This window comes from Loxodonta africana, chromosome 21, assembly GCF_030014295.1.
Source record: "Loxodonta africana isolate mLoxAfr1 chromosome 21, mLoxAfr1.hap2, whole genome shotgun sequence".
NCBI classification, from domain to species: Eukaryota; Metazoa; Chordata; class Mammalia; order Proboscidea; family Elephantidae; genus Loxodonta; species Loxodonta africana.
The window spans coordinates 27117039-27140461 of NC_087362.1; the positions used below are offsets into that span (position 1 = coordinate 27117039).

Sequence of the window (23423 nt, forward strand, 5' to 3'; positions counted from 1 at the left end):
GGGTGCCTCCAAAGCCCTAACCAGTGGAGTGCCCAGGAAAGACGGCAGTGCTGGCAGGACAGTGGACAACCAGGTCCAAACAGCCAGAGGCTGGCACAGCCTTTTTCCTGGGGACAAGTCATGCAGGGTTCCTGAATCAGCCTGGCCATCTATGAGCTGAGCCCCTCACTTGACCTTCCCTAGGACCCAACCAAGGATCATGCTCATAGTTCAGAAACAAAGAACATTTCAGTAATGACCTTCTCTCCTCCTGATTCTCTCCCAGACCACTGGTCAGCTGGTCCATCCTGCATAACAGCAGCCCACAGAAAATAGACCCTCTCAGGCCACCTTCCTGCACAGACACCACCCCAGGGAAGAAAGTGTGGGCAAGCTCCTATAAACCTCACCAAATGACCAAAGCTCCCAGGGGTTGGACTCCTCCATACCCTGCAGAATATAGCATCACCTCAGACATATTCCCAGGGGCCAGGAATGCAGGGACTGGGCCAAGTTGCCAGCCTACCCCATGTGCAGAGAAGACCACTGAGCAGAGATCTAGGGTCCGGGGCCCTGGTCACCTGGGCTGGGTGAGCCGTCCAAAAAACCTGGAGCAGTGCAGGGGCCCAGGAACAAAGGGCTTTTTGTCAAGGGCCCTCCCATCATGTAACTATAAATACCTGCAGCAAAAACCTGCTCTCAGCTCCCAGGGCAGCATGGCCAGGGTCAGCACAAGGCTAAGGGGTAGCATCCTTAGCTGCACTTTTCAGCATGCACTTGGACCACAGCTGTCCTGGATACCAGCATGTGTCTGGCCACAGGAAGTCAGGCAAGAAAGAAGAGACCACCGGGTACCACACCCCTGCTCAATCTCCTCTTGTGTAAAGACCCAGCACCCAGAGACCTCTGTGGCCCATAGAGCAAAGTGCCAACACAGGGAGATGATAGCCTTGCTAGCAACCCTCCCTATACCCTTGAGGAAGCACTGTTCGCACTGACACCCAATGGGCATGACTGCAGCCAAGCTCCCACCACCTATGTGGAGGACCACAGGAAGGTAAGGGGAGTCAGTGCCAGCTCTGCGTGGAAACCTCCGGAGGCTGACAAAGGAAAGGATGCCGTAGCTGGGTCGGTATTCACTGCACAGAAGTTCACTGAGGCAGCATGTTGAGTGCTGCTCCTTTGGGAAACAACTGATCTCTAGCCTGTCATGGACCCCACCCACCTCGAGGTCACCAGGGGCTTCTCCACTGAAGAGGGTAGGGCAGCGTTCTCCGCAAAGCAGAATCTTGATGAGGTCATCGTCTGGGACACCGTGCTGGAAATCTGCCAGCCTCCAGGGAAGGGAGCCCCATAGCAGACTTTCCAGGGGCTGGACTCACAGGAATCCCTCCTCAGCCATCTAGGCCAGGGAACCAGGTGAAGTCAGGTGGGAACTGAGCCCAGGTGGGTCCTGATACCATTCCTCTAACACAGGCCCAATCGGTGCTCTGCTGGCCTTCCCTCCTCTTCCTAGCCCAGTACCAGAGCCTGGCTTCATGGCATCCAACCGTCTTTCCTTCTCCCTGCCATCCATCCCAGCCCACCACAGGCCCCTGCAGGCAGTACAGGTGAAATGGAGTTCCTACCACCCTGCCTGTGTGCCCTCAGGCAGCCCCGCAGCATCCAGAATTCAGCCAGTGCAGCCAGACCACCATTTATGGTGGGGCCGTTCTCCTGTTCCCTCAAGCCCCCTCGATGTCAGCCTCACCCTCAGATGTCTAGCAGCCCTAACAGCTTGATCACCTCCTCCTCCAGCCCACCAGCTAACCCTTCAGCTGTGGCCACATATCCAGGCAGGCCGCCTAGACTCTCTCTGCTTCTGTGAATGCAGTCACCCTGCCCCGGCTCAAGCCCCAGTTCTGGTCACAGGGCGTTAAGCTGTGGTAGATGACTATGACTATGGCGACACAGCAGCACCACCCATAGCACCATCAACTGCTCCACACAAGTCCCAATGCCTCCCAGACCCTGGGGTGAGGGTGGGGGAAGTACAGTTGGAGAGTGGCCCTCTGTGAGTCTGACCACCTGGAAGGAAAGGATAGTTCTGCTTGGGAAGGGAACCCCAGTGACAACCTCATGGGCCCAAAGACGGTCAAAGGGGCAGTGCAGGGCCTGGTCTGGGTCTAGGCAAAGGCAGAGGGAGGCCTGGGCTGGTGTCAGGTGTATACACAACTAAACCCTCATCCTCTGCCACCCTGATCCATAAGGCCTCCAATCATCACCTCTCACTATGGGGACACTGAGTCATGAGCAGTGAATGGCCTGGGGCAGATTCACCCAGACTGCTAGGGAGGGAGCTGAGAGCCCCAGCTACTACTCAAGGCCACTGAGACAATTCCTGAAAACCATGGACTCTGAGCCATGAGCCTGAACAGTGTGCTCCCACAGTTTCCCAGGGGACCTCCATCAAGTCTTTACCCTCATTCCCTGGGGATATTCTTCCCCCACACAATGGAAGCTCAGATTCCCTGGGGCACATGGCCCAGCCTCTGAGGCCCTCCGGGGCCCTCCAGCCCCTGCAGGGGCAGGCAATATTGTCTGGGCCCTGGCACTGTGGGTCTTGGAGTAGTAGTGGTTACCATGGTGGCATACTGCTACAAATCACCCGGTTCCTGCGGGCCATATTAGTAGTTACGCCTGGTCACATCAGGCTGTCCTCCTAAAAGTCTCAGTGGTTGGAAGCATGATCCCCTTTCCATAACAAGGGTGGGGAGGCATAGCCACATGCCTGTCAACAGCAAAGACCCTCACTCACTGCCCACCTAGAGGGCACCCACGTTGGACAAGGCTCTGGCCACCCACCTCTGGCTGAGCAGAGCTATGCCCAGACCTCCAGATTCACCATCTGGCTTCCCAGTTCCACCCCTAACAGTTCAGAGAAATTACACACTGCTTCCCTCAGCTGGGCAGTGTCAGACCACTCTTCTCCTGGACCCCACTGGCTCCTAGCCTGATGTCACTGGTTCTCTTGCCCCTGAGCAAGGGCAGGAGCAGACCCAGGGCCTCTGAGGCTGTGAGGCTGCCCACTTCCTCACGGTGGCCAGTGTGAGCTCCTGAGCAGTGTGTTGGTGGGGGGAGAAAGAGGGGCTGGGGCTTTGCTAAGTGGGCCTCATACACCCCGTAGCCCACTCACCATTACTCACCATGAACCACTGGACCCCCACCCTCTCAGCCTCCCAAGGGCTCTGAGGTCCCACAGCGAGAGCTCAGAGTTGTCAGTTCCCCCAGACTCTGTTCTGTCCTGAACAACACCACCACCCCCCCCCCCATAGACCACTGCCCACAGCCCATTTCAGAGGCCACAGAGGGGCAGGGTGGAGACTTGTAGAAGCCTGTTCCACACCAGAACCACCACTCTAGAAGGGGCAGGGTAGATTGTCTGGGCAGAGAGGGCTGTTGGAGACCCAGGGCTGTGGGTTGCCCCCTTTCAAACTCAAGTGACTCTTACCAGAGTGCCCCCTTTCAAACTCAAGTGACTCTTACCAGAGTGCCCCCAAACACCCTTTCCCTGGCCCCAAGAGACCCCAGCCCTCAACTATCCTTTCCTCCCCTCTGCTGTCTTCTCCTCCTTCCCTCATGTGGGAAGCACCAGGAAACCATCGCAGGGGTGGGCGAAAGAATCTGGATGCCTAAGATTTGGGACAATGCTCTAATGCCATACTACTACTACTATGGTGCTTACTACCACTGTGGCTGACTTCTCAGCAAATACCAGCCAAGACCCCTGCAGGTGCAGACAAGGGGAAAAACCCAACTCTACCTCCCTTCCAACCACTAGGGCTGGGGCCTGTCTCCAGGTCCTCACTCTTCCACCCAGCTCCCAGCCAGGGCAGCAATAGATAGTGATGCCAGTGGAGGGGAGAAGCCCTGGAAGCTCGGAGGAGGCCTCAGCTGAAGATGCTTCTTTGCTACCCCCAGTTCATTCCTGCTCCCCCACCTTCTCTCTTTCCCTGGGGTTATCACACACCCAACAACCCCAGGTCCTCATTCAGAAAGGGCACATTCTGTACAGACACTCTCACAGTCAGTTTACCACCACAGTGGCTCAGGCTAGAGCCAAAAGACCTTTGGGGAGCCCCCTCAAGTGGTAGCCAACACAGCCAGGACATGAGGTGACAGACCCCATTGAGACAGCACTTCAGAGTCCCCAAATACACAGTGACAGTGAAGAGGGACACCAGGCCATACATAGCTAGGCTCCAATCACAGTGCTCTGACTAGAGAGCCACTCCATTGCAGCTCGCTACTCCCCACCCCCACCCTGTAGTCAGGGGCAGATCCTGACATGTGCCTTGATTTTGGAGGCTTGAAATTCTGAGGAAAAAGCCCAGGGCTGAGGGACACCCACCCCTCCCTGTCAAGGCCAGAAAAGACCAATGTTTGCCCAGAGGGCAGCCCTGGCCAGACCCAGCACAAGTTGTGCAGGTCCATGACACAGTGCTTATGACTGAGGACACAGTGACACAAGTCTCACATACAACTCACCCAGAGGCCTCCAGGACTAGACAGGCTCAGAGCCAAGGTCATAGAGCTGGTCAAGATCACTCCCCATTTGGCCTTACCTGCCACTCCTCACTGTAGGCAGCAGAAGGTACACAGGGATTCGGTGCTGCCCTGTGTCAAGGTGTGTATAGAGGGAGCTACCACCATGCAAAAGACTGAGTCAAAAACTGGACACCAGCAGTCAGAGGAGGGACAGAAAGAAGGCCAGTGCTGGAGCTTGAGACTTGTCAAGCTCTGACACTAACCCCCAACTAACAACCGGGACCCTGAAAGGAGCTTTGCTTCATGGTGAGGACTAAGAAGCATGAGCGGGGAGGAAGTCCTGGGTAGTGGATGGTGGGCCTGGAGCTCAACCAGGGTCATAGACCCCTTTAAGGAAGCCGGACAGGGCCAGCACAGTGAAGGTAAAGTTCAGCTGATAGGTGGACTTCAACAGAACATAGCCTATGCCCAGTCAGAGCCCAGAAGGGGGACCTGTGCCAGGAAGGATCAGTTGGGGGACTACCTGGGGAGCCCGGGTAGGTGGTGGCTCCTCTTACCCCGGGAAAGAGACTCGCCTATTTGTCCTTCAGCCTACCTGCAGACTAGATAAACCCACTGCCCTCACCACCAGTGGGGAGATCATCCTGGAAGCAGGTCTGTGGAGCCCCCATTCTAGCATGGACCCCTCCATGGCCCTGAGTAGGTGCCTCTCCAGCCTTTGAGGATGCCACAGCAGTCAGTCAGGACCCAGGCATGCTTTGGTACATTAAGCCCACAGTGGTACAGCAGGTGGTCATCTGGCTAGGTGGGACGGGGTTCAGCTCACTCCTCATGCTACCTCCATGTGTGCTCACCAACGGGTTTCTCCCATTTCATCATTGTGGCCCAGAACCTGTCTTCTATAGCAGGAGCCGTTGCCCCACTCCAGAAGGGTGCGGAGGGCATCACTTACCAGCTGCCTTTCCTGAGTCCAGGTGGGCCAGCTCCATTCAAAAGGGATGGAGGCCTGTGGGCCTGACAACCTGGGCTCCAGGTCAGCCCTGGCCTTGGCGACTATAGTGTTATGCAGACCTCCAGCCACCTAGCCCCAGCTAGCCCTCCTTGGAGCCCTGGGCTCAGCCAGACCTGTGGTGCCCCCTTGGGCAGAGAGGCAGTCCCACTACCAGGCCCCATGCTCCGCACCCTACCCCAGGAAGGTGATAAGCTCTAGGCCAGCAAGGCCTTAGAAGTCAGCTTTAAGGCATCAATTTTCCCTTCCTGCCTGTCCTTCTGGCCCTGTTGTTTCACGGAACTCCAGCCCCTCCTCCCATGCCTCTTAGCCACAAATCTCAACTTTCTGTGGCCTCTACTCTTTCCCTTTCACTTACACACAGTACATGGAGATTTTCATATGCTGCTTTTAGCGTAAAGGTAGGACCAGACTGCACATTTCCCTACAACTTGTCCCCCACCCTGAAGTCAACAATATATTTCTTCATTCATTCCCAAATCCACAAGACTTCATCCATTCAGTAAATATTCTAGCACCCGTAGTACATGTCAAGCCCTGAGAGACCAAGACAAATGCATCCTGAACCCTGGGGTTTACAGCCAAGTACAGATGACCCTCACAGCTGTGCAAACATCTGCATGCATGCAATGTGAGACCAGGAAGGAAGCTCAGGGAGTCTTGGGAGTGGATTATCAGGACATAAAACATAACTTAACACATTTAAGAGAATAAAAATCTTTAAAAGTATGTTCTAGACTACAATAGAAGGAAACCAGATATTTATATCAGAAAGATAGCTGGAAAATATCAAAATATTTGGAAATTAAACAACACACTTCTCAATAACACACGAGTCAGAAAAGAAATCTGAAAACAAATTTAAAAATACTTTGAACTAAGTGGAAATGAAAAGACAATGTACCTAAATGTGTGGACGCAGTAAAAGGAGCACTTAGAGAGACATTTATAGCATTGAATGTGTATGTTAGATAAGAAGGAAGCTATAAAATCAATATTCGAAGCTTCCATGTTAGAAAACCAGAAAAGAACAAATTATTGCTGACATAAGCAAAAAGAAGATAATAAATAAAAATAGAGCAGAAATCCATAAAATTGAAAATAGACATTTAATGGAATTCGATGAAACCAAAAGCACTTCCTTTGAAGTGATCAGTAAAATTGATAAATCACTAGCCAGGCTAATCAAGAAAAGAGGACAGAAGACAAAAATTACTAATACCAAAAATGAAAAAGCAGTCATCACTACTGATCCCATGGACATTAAAAGGATAATAAGGAGATATTATAAACAACTCTATGCCCACATATTTGATAACTTAGAAGGCATATAACAATTCCTTGAAAGAGGGATCTGTAGGGGCCATTGCCCCATCCCCAAGCACTGGGCACCGACGGCATCAGTGACATCCCAGGTTTGATCCTGAAGCTGCACCTTTCAGAATAACCAACCGCAGGAAGGATGCAATATCCTAACGTACAGTCCACTTAGCCAAGAGGACACAGAGTAATAGGTGGAAACAACTTGAGATCCCAAAGGCCTCCTGGAGCAGGAGGGACCAAACGCAGCACAGACAAACCACCACAATTGCGCGGGATCCCAGCAGGGGTTTGTTCACCTTGGCAACACTGGAACCCACAGCACTCACCTGGGCTACACGCAGCAGCCCTGGAAACAGCTGTCTCTTGGCCCCCAGAGGGCTGGTGAGAGTCATTCCACCTCACCTGAGTTCCAAACCCAAATCTCTGAACACTTGGAATTCCCACTGCAGAGGGTGGACAGGGCTGTCCCAGGCAGGGGATTGTATAGGGACATGCATCGCTGTGACAATATCAAAGAAGTAGTTCCTGGTATTACCACAGTGACACACCACCTGCCCCAAAACCCCGCCCAATGCAACACCCTGGGGTGCAGCCTGGTGGTACCCATCAACTCCCACAGGGCACATGGCATCTGATCCACCACTCACCCGTGGAAGTAGGAGTTTGGACACAAGAGGACAAGGATGTCGTACTGATGACAACAGAAAAGGAGGCCCAGCTCCTGGAGCAGTTGGAAGTCTACAGGCCTGCTGTCTTAGTCATCTAGTGCTGCTGTAACAGAAATACCACAAGTGGGTGGCCTTAACAAACAGAAGCTTATTCTCTCTCAGTCTACTAGGCTAGACGTCTGAATTTAGGGCGCCAGCTTCAGGGGAAGGCTTTCTCTCTCTTTTGGCTCTGAAGGAAGGTCCTGTCATCAATTTTCCTCTGTCTAGGAGCTTCTCAACACAAGAACCTCAGGTCCAAAGGATGTACTCTGCTTCTGGCGCTACTTTCGTGGTGGCGCGAGGTCTTCCTGTCTCTCTACTTGCTTCTTTCTTTTATATCTGAAAAGACACTGACTCAAGATACAACTTAATTTGGTAGATTGAGTCCTCCCTCATTAACACAACCCTTCAAATTCAGCCTCATTTACATTGTAGAGGTGGGGTTCATAACACACAGAAAAATCACCTTAAGTAAAAAATGGTGGACAATCACACAATATTGGGAACAATGTCCTAGCCAAGTAGACACACATTTTTGGGATACACAATTCAATCCATAACACCAGCTCTGCACAACAGAGGTGGAAACAAAACAGGCATTCACCAGGGTGTTTTGATCTTTCCTCATGTGTGCACAGAGAACAACAAGAGGGTGGAAAGGTGGGCTAGTGCCTGGGATCACAGGGAAGAGCCCAGCCTGGTAGGCATGGGGGGAGAGGGAGAGGGGACATGCCCAGACCATTTACACTCTATATATTTCAAAATTTTCACCAGGCACAGACACTGAACTTATAATGGAATTTGTAGTAAATTAATGTAAGTGTATTTTTTGAAAACTTATACCTAGACAGTGCTAGCAGTTCTCCAGGTCCTGAGCTTTGCAAGACTTTTGTCCCTCCCACTTGCCCGTCTGTGGAGCTCAGGGTCTCTGGATGCCATCCACCCCTGACTCCATGAGGGAGAAGCCAGCAAAAGAACAAAGAGTCCTCTGAGCCGAGACAGCAAGGCACAAATCAGAGGTGGAGTCGGGCAGTCCTGTCAGGGCATTGTGCTCCAGGCCAGACTGAGAGGAAGAAGAGGGCAGGGTCTGGAGCAGCTGCTGACCCACAGCCACAGCTGGGAGGGGCTCCTAGGACCCAGGTCTCTGCCCATAAGGTACACCCTATGCTCTCACAGAATAAGTGGCAAACTGCAGAATCACTGTCCTAGGTGTCCCCCTGCCCTGTGCTGGAGAACCCCGGACCTCCCACATTGGCTTCTGCTCCCTCCTCGCACCTTCCTGGGGCAGGTACTGCTGGCCCCTAGGATATAAAAAGCCCCCAAGTAATCCATTCACAGTGGGGATGGGCACTCACCCAACCTGGGTGCTGCTGCAGTAGAGGGCAGGCTGATTTCCTAGACGGACAGATACCCCCCAGCTCAGGTGGAGTCCCACGACAGGCTGACATAGCCATTCCACCCTGAGAGGCCCCCCCAGTGTTTCAGCAGGCAACCTCTCAGGCAGGCAGCCCAGCCCTAAGCTCAGGTCTCTACCTCTGGGGCTGTCTGCCCACCATCCTGTCAGAGAGGGGTTGAGGACAGGCATGCACCACTGTGGTATTACTGTGATGGTTCTGGTTGTTATGGCCACAGCCTCACAACGCCTTGCAAAAGCCCATCCCTACACCCCAGGCCCTTCCGCCAGTCACTAAGGCCTCATCCAGGATTTTGAAAGGTGTTATGGATCAAATTCTGTCCCTCAAAACAATGTGTTATAAATACTAACTCCTATATCGTACCAAGAATTACATTTGGAAATGGTTTTCTTTGTTGTGTACTGAGGCACTATTAATGTAAGGTGTATCTTGAGTCAATCTTTTCACATAAAAAAGAACAGATTAAGGAAGCAAACTAGTACATGACAAAAGCCACATGAACTTCTTCTAGGTATAGGAGTTGAAAAGAGGCAAGGACTCTCCTCAGAGCAGACACAGAGAGAAAGCCTGCCTCTAGTGTCAGCACTCTGAATTCAGACTTCTAGCCTCCTAAAGGGTGAGAAAATACATTTCTGTTAGTCAAAGTCACCACTTGTGGTATTTCTGCTATAGCAGCACTAGGTAATTAAGACAAACAGGGACACACCACTGTGGATTCCGGGGGTACTACAGCCATGTGGCCCGTGACCCAAACCAGCAGGTATGGTTCCACTGTGGTGACATGGCTCCCTGGACGACCAAGCCCCTGGAGCATAACCACAGAGACCTCACCAGCAAAGTCCATACTAGTCATGAAACAGATGGTCCAAAACTAACCCCCAACTCAGCCTAATCTCGCTCATAGTGGGTACACTCCTCCTGGCCCAACCCCCCCACCCCCCCGTGGGCTTTGTCTGCTGGCTTATATTGGACAATCCAGAAAAGTCACTCTTCCTCCTTTGGGGCTGCTCAAGATATCAGGGGCAATGCCTGGCATCTCAGACACACTACTCTGTGATGCCTCCCATTTTGGAGAGGGGCAGCAGGAACGTTGGGCTGTACCTGGTGTCCTGGCACCGTCCCAGCCCTCCCATCATTGGGCCTCTTGGTCATACTTCCCTGCACCCCACACCAACCTGTTACCCACACCCACCCAGGAAACAGAGTGATTGAGAATTGAACCTTGCTACCTATGTGGAGTGCAGGTGAGGCTGAGTGGTTTGGTTTTAGAATTTATTGTCCCAGTGGAAAGGCTGGGTGAGCAACTCTAGGAGAGGTACCAGGTAGGTGCAATTGAGGGTTGGGGTGTCCAGCAGGCCTGGGGACTCCAAGTAGCCTCTAACCAACTGTCCATGCCCACAAGGGAGCGTGTCCAGAGCCCTAACCAGGGGGGCTGCCCAGGAGAGGTGGCAGTGCTGGCAGGACACTGGTCAACCAGGTCCAAGCAGCCAGGGCCTGGCATGGCCCCTTTCTTATGGAAAAGTCATGCAGGGACCCTGGACCAGCCTGGGCTTCTATGAGCCACATCCCTCACTTGATCACCCTTAGGAGCTAACCAAGAATTATCCTTACACTTCAGAAACAAAGAACTTCTGGTAATGGCTCTCTCCCATCCCAAGTCTGTCCGTGGCCACTGGTCAGCTGGTCCATCCTGCATGAGAACAGCCCACAGAAAACAGACACCCTCGGGCAGCCCTCCTATACAGACCCCACTTCAGGGAAGGAGGTGTGGGTACCTCACTATGCACCTGCATGCATGACAACAGCCTCTGGGGGCTGGGTTCCTCCCTACCTTGCTGAATACAATGTAACCTCAAACTCTTTCCCAGTGGCCAGGACCACAGGGACTGGGCCAGGCTGCCTGCCTGCCCTGTGTACAGAGAAGACCACTGAGCAGAGGTCTGGGGTCTGGGACACTGGTTGCCTGCATCAGGTGAGCCCACTAAAGAGCCAGGAGCAGGACAAGGGCCCACAAACCCAGGACTTTTTGTCAAGGACCCTCCCATTCTGTAATAACTTCCACAGTTACAGACCCAGCAGCAAAAATCCTCCCTTCAGCTCCCAGCCCACCACAGCACAGGTCAGCCACAGACCCAGGGACAACATCCATCTGCCCCTTAGCTGGTGGTTCCCCAGCCCAGCCTGCACTCTCACCTCAGCTGCCCAGGATCCCAGGATATGTCCACTCAAGACCTAAGATAGCACCGGAAGTCCACTGTGGACCCCAGAGCCAGGCACCCACAGGGGGAGGCAGCAGCCTTACTAGGGACCCTTCCCTACACTCCTGAGGAAGCACTGTTCCCACTGTCCACTCCAACGTGAGGGAGCCCAGCCTTGGAAAGGGTCCTAGGGGGGTCAGGTAGGGAGTCAGGTCCTGATCTGCCTGGGAGCCTCCAGAGGCTGACAGAGGAAAGGACACTGTAGCTAGGTCAGTATTCACTGCACAGAGCTTTCCTGGGGGAGCATGTCAGGTGGGGCTCCTTTGGGTAGGAACTCATCCCTAGCCTGTCATGGACACCTACCCACCTCGAGGCCTCCAGAAGCTTCTCCCCAGGAGAAGGTTAGTGCAGGGCTCTCCGCACATCGGTGTCTGGCTGAGGTCATCATCAGGGACACTGTACTGGAAATCTGCCAGCCCCCAGGGAAGAGGGTCCCAGAGTAACCGCTCCAGGAGCAAGTCCCAAAGGAATCCCTTCTCCGTCTTCTAGGATAGAAACCAGGTAGAGTCAGGTGGGACATGAGCTCAGGTGGGTCCTGATTCAGTTCCTCTAACACACACCCAGCCCATACTTTGTAAACCTTTCCTTCTCCTCCCAGCCCAATACCAGAGACCTGTGGGCTGGCATCCACCCCTTTGTCTACTCCCTGGCACCCATCGCAGACAGTCCCAGACCCCCACAGGCAGAGCAGGACAGATGGAGTTCCTATCTCCCAGCCTGCGGCCCTTCAGGTGGCCCCCAATCATCCAGGCTGACATCCACACTTGCTCTGGTCTCCTGTCCACTATGCCCCCTCGGTGGCCGCCTCACCCTTGAACTTCCAGCGCCACTGACAACCTGAGAACTTCCTTCCCTCCCCCTCATCCAGCCTAACAGATAGCCCCACAGCTGTGACTACAGAGTGAGGCTGGCCACCTGGACCCTCTGTGCTTCTGTGGATACAGCCAGCCTGCCTAGGCTCCAGCCCCAGATCTTCTCATAGAGCGTCGAGCTGTGGTAGATGACAATGACTATGATGATCACAGTGGCACAAACCATAGCAGCAATCACCTGCTTCACACAAGCCCTAGTGCCTCCAAGACCCTCGGGTGGGGGTGTGGAGGAAGGGCAGTTGGAGGGTGTCCCTCTGTGAGTCTGGCCACCTAGAGGGAGAGCATAGTTATGCTTGGGGTGGGGACCCCAGTGATGACCACATGGACCAAAAGGTGCTCGAAGGAGCAATGTAGGACCAGACCTGGGACTAGGCAAAGGGTGAGGGAGGCCCAGGCTGCTGTCAGAAATTTACACAATTAGCCCCTCCTCTGTCAGCTTGCCTATATCATCACTCCCTCACCATGGGAAACTGAGGTATGAGCAGTGAAAGGCCTAGGGCAGGCTCACCCAGATAGCTAGGGAGGGAGCTGAGAGCACCAGCCGCTGGCTCAGGCTACTGGGGCAATTTCTGGAGACCAAGGACTCTAAGCCATGAGCCTGGAGAGTGTACCCCCACAATTCCACAGGGGCTTCCATTAAGACCCCACGCTCTTGTGGAGATATCTTTCCCCCACACCACTGCTAGCTAAACCTCTTAGGGGCACCTGGTCCAGCCCCCTGAGGCCCTCTGTGGCCCTCTAGCCCCTGCAGGGGCAGGCAGTTTTGTCTGAGTCCCTGTCACTGTGGGTGGTACAGAAGTAGTAGTTACCATAGTGGCATGGACCCTGATAAAAGTCACCTGACTCCCGTCAGCCATATTAGTAACTAGGCCTAGTCACCTCATGCTGTCCTCCCAAAGGTCCTGGAGGTTGGAAGCGTGATCCCCTCTCCATAACAGGGCTCGGGAAACATAGCCACACGCCAGTCCACAGCAAAGACCCTCACCCACTGCCCACTTAGGAGGCACCCCTGCAGGAGAAGGCTCTGGCTATCCACCTCCAGCTGAGCTGAGTGGTGCCCAGACCCCCAAGTGCCCAGGCCCCAGCTTCAGTAGCAGCACCCCTAACAGTTCAGACAAACCACACAATGCTTCCCTCGGCTGGGCATTCTTAGGTCACCCTTCTGCTGGACTGCTCTGGCTATTGGCCTGGTCTAACTGACTCTCCTGCCCCTGAGCAAGGGGACAAGCTGACCTAGGGCATCTGAGGCTGTGAGGCTACCCACTGCCTGGTGGTGGCCAGCGTGACCTCCTGTGCAGAGAAGGATGAGGTCTTGCTAACTGGGCCTCAGACACCTGGCATCTCACCCACCACCTCACAACCTGAACAACCAGACCACCGACCACAAAGCCCCCAGACAGCCCTGAGGCCCCACACTGAGATCAAAGAACTTTCAATGCTCCCAGACTCTCCTTTTCCCTAGCAAACCCTCAATAGAACCACTGACTATGGTCCAGTCCAGAGGCCACAGAAATGAGAATGAAGGACTTGAAAGCCTGTTCCACAACTGGGCCACCAAGCCAGGAGATGCAGAGGGGATTGTCTGGGCAGAGATGCATGCTGGAGACCGCCGGTCTCTAAGTTGCTCCCTTTCAGTCCCCAGTTCCTCTTAGCCCCATGTATCCCTTCACTTCCCCCAGGGCAACCCAGCCCTCAACCCTTCTTCCTTCCCTCTGCTGTGGTCTCCTCCTTCCCTCATTGGGAAGCACCTGGAAACCATGCCAGATGTGGGCGCAGAAGCTGGATGCCGAAGATTTGGTATGAGGTTCTAATGCTGTGATACTACTATAGTGGTGATGACTACCACAGTGACTGACTTCCAAGCAAATACCAGCTAAGACACCTGCAGGGGCAGACAGGGGAAGAACCCATCCCTACCTCTTTTCGTAGCCCTGGTGGTGGGACCTGTCTCCAGGTCCCATCTCCTCCACCTAGTACCTGGCCAGGGCAGCAGTAGATAGTGATGCTGGTAAAGACAAGGGGTCCTGGCAGCTGATGGGGGTGGGGAGAGGGCCAAAAAGCTCTGCTCAGGATACTCCTTTACCACCCCAACTGTATTCCTGCCACCCTGGTCTCTTCCTCCAGAGTTCTCAGGGTCCCCAAGAACGATGGATCCACTCTCTGGGATCGGTGACATTCTGCACAGGACCTTCTCTCAGTGGGGTTACTCTCATAGTGGCTCAGGCCAGAGCAAAAAGACCTTCGAGGGGATCTCCTCATGTGACAGCCAACACAGCCAGGTGACCGACCCTTTTGGACAACACTGCAGAGGCCTGGAGTGCCCAGTGACAATGGAGAGAGGGACACCAGGCCACCTTGACCTGGGCTACAATCACAGTGCTGTGATTCAGATGGCCACTCCATTGCAGTTCCCACTGACCCTGCAACCAGTGGCAGATTCTAACCTGTGCATTGACTTTGGAGACTTGGACTTCTGGAGAACAGACCAGGGCTGAGGGACACCCACCCAATCCTGCCAAGGTCAGAAAAGGCCAATGTTTGCCCAGGAGAATGTCCCTGGCCAGACCCAGCAGAATTTGGGCAGGCCCACAATATACTGGTTATTATGGCTGGGACCACAGTGACACACAACACACGTAAAACTCACCTAGTGCCTTCTTTACCAGAGAGGCTCAGAGCCAATGCCATAGAGCTTGTCAAGACCACTCTCCACGCAATCATGCCTGGTGCCCAGCCCTGCAGACAGCAGGAGGTACAGAGGGATTCTGTGCTGCCCCGTGTCAAGGTGGGTATGGTTGGAGCTACCACTGTTTGAAAGAACGTGTCTAAAACTGGATCCCAGCAGCTACTGGAGGGGCAGAAACAGAGGCCAGTGCTAGAGCTCGAGACCTGCCAGCCTCTGACACTGACTCCACCGTAACAGCAGGGACCCTAAAAGGGGCTTCGATTCATTGTGATGACTAAGAAGCATGAACTGGGGAGAAAGACCAAGTGACTGGATTGCAGGGGTGTGTCCACCGTGTGACTGGAGCTCAACGAGGGTCACAGACCCCTTTCAGGAAGCCCAAAAGAGCACAGTGAAGGTGAAATTCAGCTGAAAGGTAGGCTTCCAAAAGAACACAGCCCTCACCGAATCAGAGGTGGGAAGCAGAAGTGTACAGGAAGGCTCAGCTGCGGTCCTTCCTGGGGAGCCAGGGTATTTGGTGGCTCCTCCCACCCAAGGAAGAAGGCCTGTACCTGTTTCCGCCTATTCGTCCTGCAGCCCACCTACAGCCTAGTCAAGCCCACTAGAGGGGAGATCATCTCGGCAGCCAGATCACTGTGGAACCCCCACTCCAGCCTGCATACCTCCATGGCCCTGAGTAAGTAGCTGTCCTGGCTTTCAGGATGCCACACCAGTCAGTCAGGTTCCAGGCTCCTCTTGGTACATCAAGAGCATAGTGGAGCAGCAGGAGCTCATCTGGCTCGGTGGGACAGGGCCCAGCCCACTCATCAGGCTACCCCCATGTGTGTTCACAAACCTGTGTCTCCCATATCATCACTGCAGCCCAGAGCCTGTCTTCTACATCAGAAGCCAGTGCCCCACCCAAGTATGGTGCTCAGGGCATCACTCACCAGCTAACTTTTCTGGGTCCAGATGGGCCAGCTTCAGTGAAAGGGGATGGGGGTCTGTGGATCTGACACCTGAAGCTCCAGGTCAGTCATGGCCTAAGCCAAAGCAGGCTTATACAGGCCTCCAGCCACTTAGCCCTTCTTGGGAGTCTGGGGCTCAGCCAGGCCTTTGGTGCCCCTTGGGCAGCAAGGCACTCTTACCTCCAGGCCCCTAACCCCACACACAGGAAGCAGATGAACTCTACGCCAACAAGGTCTCAGAAATCAGTTTTAACGCATCCATTGTCCCTTCCTGCCCCTCATTCTGGCCCTGCTGCTCCCCAGAACTCCAGACCCTCCTGCGCTGCCTCTCAGCCACAAACCTCCACTTCCCGTGGTCTAGGCCCTTCCTCATCCACTTACACACAAAATATGGAGAATTTCAAATGTTGCTATTAACATAAAAATAGGATCAGCATGCACATTACTCTGCAACTTCCCCCCCCTCCCGCCAAGGCAACAATATATTTCTTCATTCATGCCTAAAGCCACAATATGCCATTCATTCAGTAAATATTCTAGCACCCCTAGTGCATGGCAGGCCCTGATAGGTCAAGACAAATGCACCCTGACCTCTGGGGTTTATAGCCAAGTACAGATGACCATCATAGCAGTGTAAACATCTGCATGCATACAATCTGAGACCAGGAAGGAAGCTCAGGTGGTCTTGGGAGTGGATCATCAAGACAGAAAAAACACCTTAACACATTTAAAAGAATAAAAATCATTAAAGTTTGTTCTAGACCAGAGTGAAATTAAACTAGAAATCAATAACAGAAAGTTAGATGGAAAATAACAAAATATTTGGAAGTTAAACAACACTCCTTTCAATAAGACATGGGTCAAAAGAGAAGTCTGAGAGAAATTTAAAAATACTTTGAACTAAATAGAAATGGAAGGACAACTTATCAAAATGTGTGGAATGCAGCAAAAGGACTGCTTAGAGACATTTATAGCATTGAACACACATATTAGAAAAGAAGAAAGATAGGAAATCAATATTCTAAGCTTACATTTTAGAAAACCAGAAAAGGAAGAATAAATTAAATCTGACATAAGCAAAGAGAAGACAAATAATAAAAATAGAGCAGAAATCAATGAAATTGAAAATAGAAATTTAATAGGTAAAAAATCAAAGCAACCAAAAGAAGGTACTTCAAAGACATCAGAAAAATTGATAAATCACTAGCCAGGCAAACCAAGAAAAGAGGAGAGAAGATATAAATCACTAATACAAAAAAGGAAAAAGGAGTCATCACTACTGATCCCATGGACATTACAAGGATAATAAGGAGATATTATGAACAACTCTATGCCACATATTTTTGTTTAATAATTTTTATTGTCCTTTAAGTGAAAGTTTACAAATCAAGTCAGTCTCTCACATATAAACTTATATCCACCTTACTACACACTCCCATTTACTCTCCCCCCAGTGAGTAGGCCACTCCCTTCTTCCAGTCTCTCCTTTGGTGACCCTTTTGCCAGTTTCTAACCCTCTCTACCCTCCCATCTCCCCTCCAGACAGGAGATGCCAACACAGTCTCAAGTGTCCACCTGATACAAGTAGCTCACTCCTCATCAGCATCTCTCTCCGACCCATTGTGCAGACTATTCCTTGTCTGATGAGTCGTCTTCGGGAATGATTCCAATCTGGGTCAGCAGAAGGTTTGGGGGCCATTACTGCCGGGATTCTTCTAGTCTCAGTCAGACCATTAAGTCTGGTCTTTTTAAGAGAATTTGGGGTCTGCATGCCACTGTTCTCCTGCTCCCTCAGGCATCTCTGTTGTGCTCCCTGTCAGGGCAGTCATTGTTTGTGGCCAGGCACCATCTAGTTCTTCTGGTCTCAGGATGATGTAAGTCTCTAGTTCACGTATGCTACACATTTTATACCTTAGATGGAATATAACAATTCCTTGAAAGAGGGTTCTGCAGGGGCCACTGCCCCATCAACAGGTCCTGGGCACCCAGGGTGTGAGGTACTTCCCAGGTTTGATCTCGAAGTTGTAGCTTTCAGCAGACCCAACCTCAGAAAGGATTCAGTACCCTAATGGCTCCCAGCCCACTCAGCCAAGAAGGACACAGCTTAATAGATGGAAACAACTCGAGATCCCAAAGCCTCCTGGAGCAGGAGGGACCAATGGCAGCACAGACAAACCACTGCACTTGCTCAAGATCCCAGCAGGGGTTTGTTCACCATAGGGCCCCTCCTTGGCAACAGTGGAAGCCGCGGCACTCACCTGGACCACACATAGCAGCCCTGGAAACACCCCTCTCTTGGCCCTCAGAGGGCTGGTCAGAGTCATCCCACCACACCTGAGTTCCAAACCCAAACCTGTGCAACTCTTGGAATTCCCACTGCAGAGGGTGGATGGGGCTGTCCCAGGCAGGAGGATTGTATAGGGACATGTATCACCATGACAATATTGCAGTGATAGTTATAGTGACCCTTACTGCCACTACCACAGTGACAGAGCACCTGCCTAAAAGCCCCACCCAAAGCTCTGGATGCAACACCCTGGCGTGCAGCCTGGTGGTGCCCATGTACTCCCACAGGGCACATGACAGGTGACCTGCCACCCACCCGCAGAAGTAGGCATTCAGAGACAATGGGACAAGGATGTCCCACTGATGAAAACAGAAGAGGAGGCCCATCTCCTGCTTCATCAAGGGCAGTTGGAGGCCTGCTGATCAGCTGTCTCATTATCTAGTGCTGCTGTAACTGACATACCACAGGTGGGTGGCTTGAACAAACAGAAGTTTATTCTCTCATAGTCTGGTAAGGTAGAAGTCTGAAAACAGGGTGCCAGCTTCCAGGGAAAGCTTTTTCTCTCTGTGGGCTCTGGAGGAAAATCCTTGTCATCAATTTCCCTGTCTAAGAGCTTCTCAGCACAGGAACCCCCAGTCCAAATGACATGCTCTGCTCATGGCACTACTTTCTGGGTGGCATGAGGTCTCCCTGTCTCTCTGCTTGCTTCTCTCTTTTATATCTCAAAGGAGATTGATTCAAGATGCAACTGAATCTTGTAGGTTGAGTCCTGCCTCGTTAACATAATGTCTTTAATTCTGCCTTCTTTACATCATAGAGGTATGATGTACAACGCACAGGAAAATCACATCAAATGGCAAAGTGGTGAACAACCATACAACACTGGGAACCAAGGCCTAGCCAAGTTGACACACATTTTTGGGAGACCAACTCTGCACAAGGGAGGTAGAACAGAGGCATGCATTCATCCGGGTGTTGTGATCTTGCCTCATGTGTGCACAGAGAACACCAAGAGGGTAGCAAGGTAGGTTCATGCCTGTGATCACAGGGGAGAGCCCAGAATGGTAGGCATGGGTGAAGTGGGAAAGGGGACATGCCCAGAGCATTTACAGTCTTCTTTATATTTTACAATTTTCACCAGGCGCAGATACTGCATTTATAAAGGGGTTCATAGGGAAGGAATGTAAGTATATTTTTTGAAAACTTACCTCTTGGAAGTGCTGGAACTGCTCCACGTCTTGAGCCGCAACTTCTGTCTCTCCCACCTGCCCCTTTGTGGAGCTCAGGATCTCTGGGCACCATCCACCCGTTACTCCATGAGGGACAAGCCAGCAAAAGAAGGGTCCCCTGCAAAGGAACAGCAAGGCACGAGTCCAAGGTGGAGCCAGGTGCCCAACTCCAGGCATCTTCATAGAGGCCAGCCTTGAAGGACAGAGGGCAGTGCATGGGGTCATTGCTGACCTACAGCCACAGCTGCGAGGAGCTCCTAGGACCTAGATCTCTGCCCCTAAGGCACACCCTGTGCCCTCACAGAATTAGGAGGAAACTTCCAATTCACAGTCCTACCTTTCCCTCCTCCTGGGCTCCAAAACCCTGGACCTCTAATCTTGAACTCTGCTCCCTCCTCCTGGGTCAGGTACTGCTGGCCCTGAGGATATAAAAGACCCCCGGATATAAAAGACCCCCAAGTAACCTATGCACTCATCAACCCTGGCTGCTGCTGTAGGGGCAGGGGATTGGCTGATTCTGGGCAGACACCCACCAGCTCAGCCACACCACCCTGAGAGGCCCCCCAGATGTTTCAGGAAGCAACACCTTGGCAGAGCCCAGTCCTGAGTTCAGGTATCTACCTCTGGGGTAGCCTGCCTGGCATCCTGCCAGAGGAGGATTAGGGGCAGGCCTGCACCTCTGTGGCATTACTGTGGTAGTTCTAGTTGCTATGCCCACAGCCTCACAATGTCTTGCAAAAGCCCATCCCGATGTCCTAGCCCTTCCCACCAAACACTGTGGGCCTGCCTAGGATTTTGAAAGGTGTTACAGATTGAACTGTGTCCCTCAAAACACGTGTTGTAAATCCTAATCCCTAATCCTGTGGCTGTAATTCAAGAATGAGTTTTCTTTTTTATATTAATGAGTCAGTATTAGTGTAGAATGTGTCTTGAGTTGACCTCTTTTGAGAATGAAAGAGCAGATTAAGCAAGCAAACAAGTACATGTTACAAGCCACTTGGTCTTCCATAGAACCTAGGAATAGCATCTGAAAGAAGACAAAGACATTTCTCCAGAGCAGGAAGAGAAAAAAAGCATTCCCATAGAGCCAGTGCTCTTAATTTGGACTTCAAGCCTCCTAAAATGTGAGAAAATAAATTTCTATTTCTTAAAGTCACTCACCCACGGTATTTCTGCTATAGCAGCACTAGATAACTAAGACAAGCAGGGACACACCACCATGGACTCACAGGGATACTGCAGTGTCTCAGTTACCTAGTACTACTATAACAGAAACGCCACAAGTGATCGGCTTTAACAACATTCACAGTAAAGTTGGCTAAAAGTCCAAATTCAGGGCATCAGCTTCAGGGGAAGGCATTCTCATCAATCTTCCCCTTGACTAGGACCTTCTCAGCACAGGGACCCGGGGTCTAAAGGACAAGCTGTGTTCCCAGCACTGCTTTCTTCGAGGTATGAGGTTACCCCGTCTCTCTGCTCACTTCTCTCTTTTGTATCTCAAGAGATTGCTTCAAGACACAGTCCAATATTGTACATTGTGTCCTGCCTCACTAACACAACTGCCACCCATTGTCTCTCATTAACATCATAGAGGCAGGATTTACAACATATAGGAAAATCACACGATACCAGAAATCATGGACCGGGGAAGAAATATGCACATTTTGGGGGGAAATAATTCAATCCATGATGCACAGCCATGCAGCCTATGACCCAAACCAGCAGGTACAACTGTCACAGTGATGACATGGTTCCTTGGAACATCAAACTCCCGGGCAGTCACCATAGAGACCTCGACAGAGAGGCCAAGGCCAAGCCCCCAACTCAGCCTAATCTAGGTCTTAGTGGGTACTCTCCTCTTGAACCCCATCCCAACCATGACCATTGTCTGCTGGCTTCATTTGGACAACCCTCAAAAGTCTCCCCTCCTCACTCAGGGTTAGTCAACATATCGGGGCCATGGATGGGCACCTCAAATGCACCACTCCTCAATGTCCCTCCCCCCATTTTAGACAGAGGGAGCACATTTGGCTCCCCTACTACTGCAGTCCACCAGCGAGCCCTGCAGCTGTGACCACAGAATAACACTGGCCTCCTGGACCCTCTCCGCTTCTGGCACAGGGCAAGCCAGCCCTGGCTCCAGACCAGTTCTTGTCACAGAGTGTCAAGCTGTAATAGATGACTATGACTATGGTGATCACAGTGGCAACACCCATAGCAGCAACAACCTGCTTCACCCAAGCCCCAGTGCCTCCCAGACCCTGAAACATGAGGCAGGGGGAGGGCAGTTGGCGGGTGCGCTTCTGTGAGTCTGGCCACCTGAAGGAGGGAATAGTTGTGCTTGGGGTAGGGACCACAGTAACAACCACATGAGCCCAAGGTTGGTCGAAGGGGTAGTGCAGGGCCTGGCCTGGGACTAGGCAAAGGCAGAGGCAGGCCCAGGGCTGGTGTCAGGCATGTACACAATTATGCCCTCATCCTCTGTCTGTCTGACCGTAGGGCCTGCATCATCATTCCCTCACCAGGCAGAAACTGAGGCATGAGCTGTGAATGATTTGGGGCAGGCTGCCCCAGACTGCTAGGGGCAAGCTGAGAGCTCTCACTGCTGGCTCAGGCTACTGGGGCAATTCCTGGAGACCAAGGACTCTGATCCATGATCCTGGTGATTGTGCCTCCATGTTTTCCCAGGGGCCTCCATTAAGCCACCATTCTCTCTCCCTGGGGATATACTTCCCCCACTGTACTGGCAGATTAGCCTCCCAGGGGCACCTGGCCCAGCCCTCTGAGGCCCTCTGTGGTCCTCCAGCCACTACAAGGGCAGGAAATATTGTCTGGGTCCATGTCACTGTGGGAGGTGGAGTAGTAGTAGTTACCACAGTGCCATGGCCCCTGCTCAAAATCGCCTGGCTCCTGCCGGCCATACTGGCAGCTAGGCCTGGTCACCTCATGCTGTCCTCCCAAGGTTCCAGTAGTTGGAAGTGTGATCCCCTCACCATAACAAGGCTCAAGATACACAGCCACATGCCTGTCAACAACAAAGACCCTTACCCACTACCCACCTAGGAGGCACCTGTGCAGAAGATAACTGTGACTATCCACTACTGGCTGAGCTTAGTGGTGCTCAGGTCCCCAGGCCCCCAGGCCCCAAGCTCCCCAGCAGCACCCCTAACAGTTCAGGGAAACCACACAAAGCTTCCCTCTGCTGGGCAGTCTCAGGCAACCTTTCCCCTGGCCTGCACTGGCTCCTAGCATGTCCTCACAGACTCTCTTGCCCCTTCCCAAGGACAGGAACAGACCCAGGGCCTCTGAGGCTTTGAGGCTGCCCACTGCCTGGTGGTGGCGCGCATACATTCCTGTGCAGGGAAGGGTGAGGTCTTGCAACCTGGGCCTCAGACAACCCTATCCCACTCACCACCTCCCACCCTGTACCACTTGATCCCTGCCCACTCAGTCCCCTGAAGGCCCTGAGACCCCACACTGAGAGTTCAGAGCTGTCAGTGCCCCCTGACTCTGCCCTACCCTGGACAGCACCCGCAATAGAACCACAGCCCACAGCCTGGTCCAGAGGCCACAAGAGGGCAGCATGGAGGCCTGTGCAAGCCTGCTCCACACCAGGGTCACCAATCCAAAGGCGTGAAGAAGACTACCTGGGCAGAGATGGGTGGTGGTAGCCCCAGGGCTCTGGGTTTTCCCCCTTTCAAGACCCAGTGACTCTTACCAGAGAGCCACAGTGACACACATCTCAAACAGAACTCATGCAGTGGTCTCCAGACTAGAGAGGCTCAGAGCCAAGTCCACAGAGCTCCTCAAGCCCACACCCATGCAGCCTCTGCCTGGGGCCCTTCTCCAAAGGCAGTAAAAGGTACAGAAGGATTTTGTGCTTATCTGTGACAAGGTGGGTAAGGTGGTAGCTACCACTGTGTCAAAGGCCAAACGAAAAACTGGATTCTAGCAGAAAGTGGATGGACAGCTGCCAGCAGAGGCAGGGGTCAGGGAGAAAGGCCAGTGGTGGAACATTAAGGCCTGTCAGGTTCTACACTAACCCCAGGATAACAGCCTAGACTCCGCACGGGCTTTACTTCATGATGAGGACTAGAAAGCGTGAGCTGGGGAAGAACTTCTGAGGAGTGAATTTGGGGTACCCACTGTGTGGCCAGAGCTCACGAAGGGTCATAGACCCCGTT

The 23423-nt window shown here is 52.6% G+C and overlaps 1 protein-coding gene and 1 gene segment (V, D, J or C); one reads left to right on the forward strand and one right to left on the reverse strand.

The window, feature by feature from the left end:
- Positions 1 to 23423, forward strand: part of LOC104846689 (immunoglobulin heavy constant gamma 1-like) — an 868336-nt gene that overhangs the window by 466050 nt on the left and 378863 nt on the right.
- Positions 1 to 23423, reverse strand: part of LOC111752811 (uncharacterized) — a 355617-nt gene that overhangs the window by 110433 nt on the left and 221761 nt on the right. For 4 of the 5 annotated variants that reach the window (XR_010318810.1, XM_064273601.1, XM_064273603.1 and 1 more), the window contains one exon: positions 19219 to 19357. Coding sequence is in view for 4 of the 5 variants with exons in the window: in XM_064273601.1 (XP_064129671.1) it covers positions 19219 to 19357 (139 nt within the window). In the remaining variant the exon portion in view is untranslated. Of the gene's footprint in view, positions 1 to 19218; positions 19358 to 19576; positions 19659 to 23423 lie in introns of all 5 variants that reach the window. The other variant, XM_064273604.1, reaches the window with a different exon arrangement.